The sequence below is a fragment of the Crocodylus porosus genome, unplaced genomic scaffold, assembly GCF_001723895.1.
Source record: "Crocodylus porosus isolate Cpor-Errol unplaced genomic scaffold, CroPor_comp1, whole genome shotgun sequence".
In the NCBI taxonomy this organism is placed as follows: Eukaryota; Metazoa; Chordata; order Crocodylia; family Crocodylidae; genus Crocodylus; species Crocodylus porosus.
Genome location: NW_017728928.1, coordinates 87,880 through 94,927, shown reverse-complemented (window position 1 = coordinate 94,927; position 7,048 = coordinate 87,880). Strand labels below are relative to the sequence as shown.

General features: G+C 67.0%; 1 protein-coding gene across 2 annotated transcripts in view; it reads left to right on the top strand.

The window, feature by feature from the left end:
* CYTH1 (cytohesin 1) overlaps positions 1-7,048 on the top strand; it is a 14,372-nt gene that overhangs the window by 2,370 nt on the left and 4,954 nt on the right. Inside the window, exons 1-9 of one of the 2 annotated variants that reach the window (XM_019542247.1) lie at positions 308-337; positions 3,561-3,643; positions 4,707-4,771; positions 5,333-5,399; positions 5,503-5,621; positions 5,821-5,901; positions 6,022-6,134; positions 6,211-6,359; positions 6,451-6,562. In XM_019542247.1, the coding sequence (XP_019397792.1) occupies positions 322-337; positions 3,561-3,643; positions 4,707-4,771; positions 5,333-5,399; positions 5,503-5,621; positions 5,821-5,901; positions 6,022-6,134; positions 6,211-6,359; positions 6,451-6,562 (805 nt within the window). In that variant the 5' untranslated portion in view covers positions 308-321. Of the gene's footprint in view, positions 1-307; positions 338-3,560; positions 3,644-4,706; positions 4,772-5,332; positions 5,400-5,502; positions 5,622-5,820; positions 5,902-6,021; positions 6,135-6,210; positions 6,360-6,450; positions 6,564-7,048 lie in introns of those variants that run through there. The other variant, XM_019542248.1, reaches the window with a different exon arrangement.

The following is a 7,048-nucleotide window of genomic DNA, read 5'->3' as shown; positions in this document are numbered from 1 at the left end:
TCCTGTGGAGGGAGAGCCTCGGTCGCATCTGGGCCCCGCGGCTGCAGGGAACGCCTGAGTGCGGGGGCAGCAGTACCGGGAACTGTTGGAACGAGACACCACCGACCTTTGCAGGGGGGATTTCAGCAGATGGGGAAGCTCGTCCATGAGACCCTTGCGCCAGACTGAGGAAGTGCCTGTGCTGACTCTGGAGACTGGGGGTCATCAAAGGACCCGTGACCGTCCCGGAGGCAGACATGACCCTAAATGAAAGAGGAAACGGCAGGACTGGGCGGGGGGTGCCTGGGGAGAAGGCCTCAGGCAGCGCTGGTGTGGGAGCGAATGACATGGGCTGGCTGTGAGTAAATCCAGGCAGGGGTTCCTTGGCAGCCTCCGAATGGGCAGGCTGGTACGTGGGGTGGAGGCCAGCCCCCATAGCCCCGTGTTGAGGCCACGGGGAGGCCCGGGCAGGTGGAGGCCAGGCAGTCTGGCCTCAGCGGTGTGCGAAGTGTCCCAGCCCCTTTCAGAGGGACGCGCAGGCTGGGGCGCGAGGGGACATGCAGCGCAGGCGGATGCAGCCTGGAGCCCCTTGCAGGTCGAGCGTGTCGCTGCGAAGAGACCCGGGGCTGTGGCAGCAGGGTAACGTCACCTCTCTGGGCCTCGGTACGGTGCCGCCGGGGGGGTTGGCACCAGGTCTGCAACATAGGCGAGGAGCTGGCTGCAGGGAGAGGGGGCCGCTGGCGCCATGGCCTGGGCTGTAGGGAGGGCGCTGAAGGAGCGCAGCTCTGCTTGGTCTCGAGTTGATCTCTCATGATTAATGGGCTCAGCCGCGCAAGGAGGAGCATGCTCCTGGACCTGGCTGAGGACACAAGGGAGAGGCCCCACGCCAGGGGGACGGGGTGACCTTGGGGACCAGACGAACAGAACTGGACGCAGTTTAGAGGTGCAGGGAAGTCATGCCGAGGGACTGGGGAGCAGAGGGGAGACCTGGGAGCGCTGGTTCGTGGTAGGACGATGGTGATGTGGCCGTGGGAGAGGCAAAGGCCTGCTAGGTTTGCGTTCGGAGAGGTGGTTCGAGGTAGGGACCTGGCACTGCACCGGTAAGACCTTCTTGGGGGCACCGTGTCGTTCTTGTCGGCTGCGTCCCAGAGAGGCGTGCAGCTGGCCTGGGTGCAGAGGAGGACACAGGGTGACCAGGAAAGTGCTTGCCAGCCTCCGCGGATAGCACCTGGGAGGGAGCGGGGTGGGCACCAGAGCACATGCACATCGACTGCCCGTGCACGGACCAGGCGCTTCCAGACATCTGAGCTGTGGGAGGGGAACAATGCAGCCAGTCTCAAGATGGGGCATGCCCAGTAGGGACCGGGCTATATGGTATCAGCGGTGCCCGCAAGGGTGAAGACTGGACCGAATGGCGCAGGAGGTTGCTGCCCAGCCCATGCTCTGCGGCTCAGCGTTCGCAGTCCAGGCCCTCAGGACAGGAGTGCAGCCCTCAGGGGTCCTGAGCTGCGGCAGGTAAAAGGAGAGATGGACACGGGGTCGCTTTGGAGGGAACGGGAAGAGCGAGCAGCAGAGAACGGCAGTGCCTTCTCGGAAGCAGGAGTTCGCGCGCTGGACTGGCAGGGCCCAGAGAGCAGCAGGGGAAAAAGGGTGCTGGGCTTCGATCTTTGCAGAGGCAGGAGCTGGCTTGCACGGCTGAGCGGGGCAGGTGGCGTCCGGGTGCTGTGACCGAGCTGCCAAAAGCAGCAGCGATGGATGGGCACAGACTCAGTCTCTTCCAGGGAGCAGCCAGCCGAGGTCGTTCTAAGAAGGCAGGAAGAAGTCAGACCTGCGGATCGGTTCCATTGCAGAACTGGTGTTTTCACTAGTTTAGGCCATCCCCAGGGACCAGGAAGGGTGTCCTGCAGGCGGGTGTGCGAGGCCTGGGTGTGTGGGCCAGCCTCCAGCCCTTCACTAGGGCGCATGGTGGTCTGAGAAGCCAGGTCCTCCCAAACCGCTTGGGACCCGCGGGCATTCAGACTGGGTGGAAAGGGTACATCCGGCTTCCTACTGGGCTGGCGGGGCAGGCCTGGCACAGGCTGGGGGCGAAGGACCTGCTTTCCCCTTGCTGGGACTTTCTGAAAGCTGTTGACAAAGCGGCTGTGATGCGGGGGGGGCAGAAGATGCAGGGAGCCGTGCGGGCCCTCGGCTGGCGAGCGGGACAGGTGGGACGGCCCCGGTAGCTTGGGTAAAGGGAAGACGCGGCACGCCAAGGGGGCTGCGGCTGGAGGTGCCGGCGTGGTGGCTGCAGCAACTTCGCTGAGACTTGCTGGGTCAACTGGGACGTTGGGAGGGAGCTGGCAGGAGCGGCCAGCAAACCTTGCAGGATGCTCGGGAAAGGAGTCCGCAGGGCAGGGGCGGCCTTTGCAGCTGGGCCAGGCTGGAAGCCCTGGGTGGGGGCGCGTGGGACCCCCGGACCTGCCGTGTGGACAGCATCTCCGCGGGCCAGCTGGGCACGGGTGAAGGCGGCGGGCGGACCCACACGCGCCACTCGGGGCCCCGCTCCCCACCGCCCCGCACCTGCCGGGCTTCGCCGCGAGCCCTTCCCTGGGTGGGAGCGGGGCACAGCTCCCCCCCCCCACTCCGCCCGGTGCGGGGGGCAGGCAGCGCTGCCTGCACGGGGGTGAGCCCCACTGAGCTGGCGGCCTGCCCCAGGCAACCCCCCTCCGTGCTGCCCACAAGAGCAGCTGCGCCGTGCCCACCTGCGTGCCAGGCGGGGGTCCCGGCTCCTTTAAGAGCCGCCTCCTTTGTATGCAGGCGATGCCGCTGGTTCAGCGCTGGGCTCCTGCCCGCATGTGAAAAACTGCAGAGCAACAAAAAGCAGCTTCCCTTGTTGTTTGGTTTCTCTGTTCGGGCGCCTGCACAATGGGCCCTTGTTGTGGCAGCCGCTTGCCGCCCTCCCCGCGCTCCTCCCGCGCCCCACCGGGCCCGTGTCCTGGGTGCGGGCCCTGTCCCCTCCACCCGTGGTGCGGCGCAGGCAGGGAGGGGACTTCGCCTTCTGCAGTGGCTCCCAGGGCTGGGCGTCGCAGGCCATCGGCACCTGGCCCTCTGCGCCGCTGTGGCGGGGGCCTGGCCGCGGGCCCAGCTGGCAGCTCAGCGGTGCCCGGCCCGGGGCTGGCAGCGTCCGGCTGGGAGGGAGGGAGGAGGCAGACCTGCGCTCTGCCAGCCTCCGGCCGGTTGGCAAGCGCGCAGTGCAGTGGCCGCAGGCATTCCACGCGTTCCTCGGGCGTGCCAGGCATCCCCACGCTCGGACCGGGCCGCGGCCCCTGCACGGGGCTAGCTGCGAGCCACAGGGACCCCTCCTTCCCGGGGGCTGGTTCCTGCAGCCCTGGGGCAGGTGCCAGCTGGCCCCGGAGCAGCATCTCGGGTACTGCAAGCAGGGCCGTGCAGGAGCTCTGCGTCCCGGTGCCCGGTCTCAGTGCCTGGGAGGGCTTCGGGAGAGAACGGCAGAGCCAGGCCAGGGCAGGGCTGGATCCAACCGTGCCCCCTGAGTGCTGGGGGCAAGTGCCCCAGGCCTAACCCTCCTCCTCCTCTCCCCTCAGTCCCCAGTGACTTGACCCCAGAGGAGTGCCAAGAGCTGGAAAACATCCGTCGCCGCAAGCGGGAGCTGCTGGCCGACATACAGGTACAGGGCACGGGCTGGTGGGGAGGGCTCGGTGCTGGTGGTTCCCGGAGCACCCTGGCATGCCACAGGCTCTGCGCCAGCCATGCCATGTCCCTGCCTCGCCGCGGCCTCCTGGCAGCCTCTGTTGCACGGGCTGCAATGCGAGAGATGGGCGCACGTCACTGAACATCAGCTGGCAAATGGCTCCTGCCCATTCAGGGCCGGGGGCTGTAGGGGGGAGTGAGAAATGGCCCTGAGGCCCAATTAACCATGGGCCTCGCTCAGGTTTCCCCGCTCCCACCCAGGCCTGTCAGGTCGCTGCAGCTGGTGACAGTGATGGGACTTCTCCCTCCCAGGGCAGAGGGGGACGGGGTGGGATGCTGGGGGCACCTGGCCCTGTTCCCAGCTCCTCCAGCCTCTGCAGTGCCCCCTCCGGGCACAGCCTTGGACGTGACGCCCTGAATCCCCACGCCAGCTCTGCAAGGGGTGAGGTCCCGCTCTGTGCTGCGTCCCGTTGCCCCATGAGAAAGGGGGCACAGGGCTGCCCCTGGCAGGGGTGGCTCTCCCAGCAGCCCTTCCCCCCATTTCTGGGTGGGGACTGGGCTCCCAGTCCTGTTGGCAGCAGAGCCTAATTACCGCCATATGCCCGGCATGAGCTAAAAGGATTAGAGGGTAATTGCGTTAACTTCTCGGCCCCTTCCTGTGGGAGCAGAGCAGCACAGCTCCCGCCCCAGGGACGGCCGGGCGGGCAGAGGAGGTGCTTGCTGGGCTCGGCTCTGTGTGGGGTGGGGGGGCAGGGCAGCCCCAGCCCTGCTGGGAGGGTGGCTCTGGCCTCCGTCCCCTCCATCCCGCCTGGCCGGCCGTTTCCCAGCGGAGTTGGGGCTGCACTGCGCCCGGGCTTGGGGCTGCCTGGGTCCTAGCACCGGCCCGGCTGGTTGCAGGCTCAAGGCAGGTCCCCAGGCCCTGCCCTGGGGCTCAGGGGGCTCCTGGCCTCTGAGCTGCTGGAGGAAGGGGGCCAGGTGGGCAGCGGACCCCACGCCTGCTACACCCCACACCTGAGCCTTTCCATGTGCATCTCCTGCAGCGGCTGAAAGATGAGATAGCAGAAGTGACGAACGAGATCGAGAACCTTGGCTCCACAGAAGAGAGGTGAGGCTTGCCCCCAGGGGTTTGAGGGGGCAGCCCCTGGTAAGGAGACAAAGATAGCGCGGACCTGGCGTCCAGCCCCCGAGAGCTCCCGGCAGCCTGCACCTGCCGCCGGCATGCCTCACCCCAGCTGGGTGCAGCTCGGGGCACTCCTGCAGCCCCGTTGCCCTTGGAGCGGGCGGTCTGCGGTCCCTAATGCCCTAAGGGAATCCCCCGGCTGATCCGCAGCTCCACATGTCTGTGTTTTTCCAAGCCCCGGCCCATCCGTCTGGCCTGGCCGACTGTCTGGGTTTGTTCTGCGCTGGTGCCGGCCTGGGATTACGGAGGCCTGGCAGGCGCTGGGAACCCGCCGGCACACCAGCCCCTCGGGGGCGTGGAGGTCCCTCAGCCTCCCCACTCTGCTCTGGCCCTGGGCTCCAGCTGCTGCAGCTCCCTCAGAGCAAGGCAGAGCCGCGGGTGTCTGGGCTTATGCCCAGGGCTGCTGAGGGACAGGGATGGACGGGGCCCTGGCCCGGGGCACCACTGCCTTTCCATGAGCTTAGTCCCGGACTTTGCCTTCGGCAGGAAAAACATGCAAAGGAACAAACAGGTGGCAATGGGCAGGAAGAAATTCAACATGGACCCCAAAAAGGTACGGCCGCAGGGCAGGGAGGGGTGCCCACGGCTGGCTGTGGCCAGCTGGGGGGAGCTCCGGGCCCATGGGCAGCATCACGGCCAGCGCTCCTGCCTTGCAGGGGATTCAGTTCCTCATCGAAAATGACCTGCTGAAGAACACGTGTGAGGACATCGCCCAGTTCCTGTACAAGGGAGAGGGGCTCAACAAGACCGCCATCGGGGACTATCTGGGGGAGAGGTACGGCCGGGCAGGGGACTGGGGGAATGCTGCTGGGTGCCGGAGTCCTGCTCCTCGCGTGCCCGGGTGCAGAGCCTTGCTGCTCTTAGGAGGGGTAGCTGCAGGCAGGAAGACACCCCGCAGGTGGGGCAGGGTGAGAGGTCGGGGTGACTGTGTGGTGGACACGCTGCTCATCCTGCCCCGCACTTCGTCCCCGCAGGGACGAGTTCAACATCCAGGTCCTGCATGCCTTCGTGGAGCTGCACGAGTTCACCGACCTCAACCTGGTGCAGGCCCTGCGGTGAGTGGAGCCCGGCTCCAGTGTGTCCAGGCCTCCTGCCTGCCCCCCGGGTGGGTCTGGCTACAGCGTGGGGTATCGGTGCTGGGGGGCAGGGGTTCTTGACCCTGCTGCGTCCCGCAGGCAGTTCCTGTGGAGCTTCCGCCTGCCAGGGGAGGCACAGAAGATAGACCGGATGATGGAGGCGTTTGCACAGCGGTACTGCCAGTGCAACCCCGGCGTCTTCCAGTCCACGGGTAAGGGGCTGTCCCCTCTCCTCCACCTGCCCGCCTGCCCAGGCTGGCACTGACCCCTTTCGCCCCTGCCCCACAGACACCTGCTATGTCCTGTCCTTCGCCATCATCATGCTGAACACCAGCCTGCACAACCCCAATGTCAAAGACAAGCCCACAGTGGAGCGCTTCATCGCCATGAACCGCGGCATCAATGATGGGGGCGATCTCCCCGAGGAGCTGCTCAGGGTGAGGGTGGGCATGGGGCACAGGGTAGGTGGGCAGCATGGGCCTCCCTGGGCACTGGCTGACCGCCACCACCTGCTCCCCTCCCTGCCAGAACCTCTATGAGAGCATCAAGAACGAGCCCTTCAAGATCCCCGAGGACGACGGCAATGATCTCACCCACACCTTCTTCAACCCCGACCGCGAGGGCTGGCTGCTGAAGCTCGGTGAGCACTGCCATGTGGCTGGGGGGCACGGGGCGGGTGTGGGCACGGGCACACTGATGCTCCGGGCCAGCCCCAGGTGGGTGCAGCGGTGGGGTAGGGGCTGCACAGCCCCTGGGGACAGGCAGAGCCGCTGGTGCCTGCCTCCATCCTCAGCCCCCAGCGAAGTGGGACGGTGGCAACCGGGATTCTGCCTCCAGTCCTGCTGGGTGGGGTGTGGACGGTGGGTCCCTGGGGCCGAGCGCCGGCCCCACAGGTCGTGCAGTCCTGGCTCAGGCCCCTCCAGAAGCGACCGGAAGCTGCCTCGGGCTGCGTGCATCTCCCCTCCCGCAGCATCATCACCTCCCGCATCCCGGCTCCATGGCAGGCGGCGTGCATGGCATCCCCGCAGCCCCAGCCCCGCTGTGCCGCCCCACCCTGGCTCCCGCGTTTTTCAGTTTTTGTTCCAGCAGCAGTTTTGTTTTCCCTGCCGGGGGGGAGGGAAGGGGA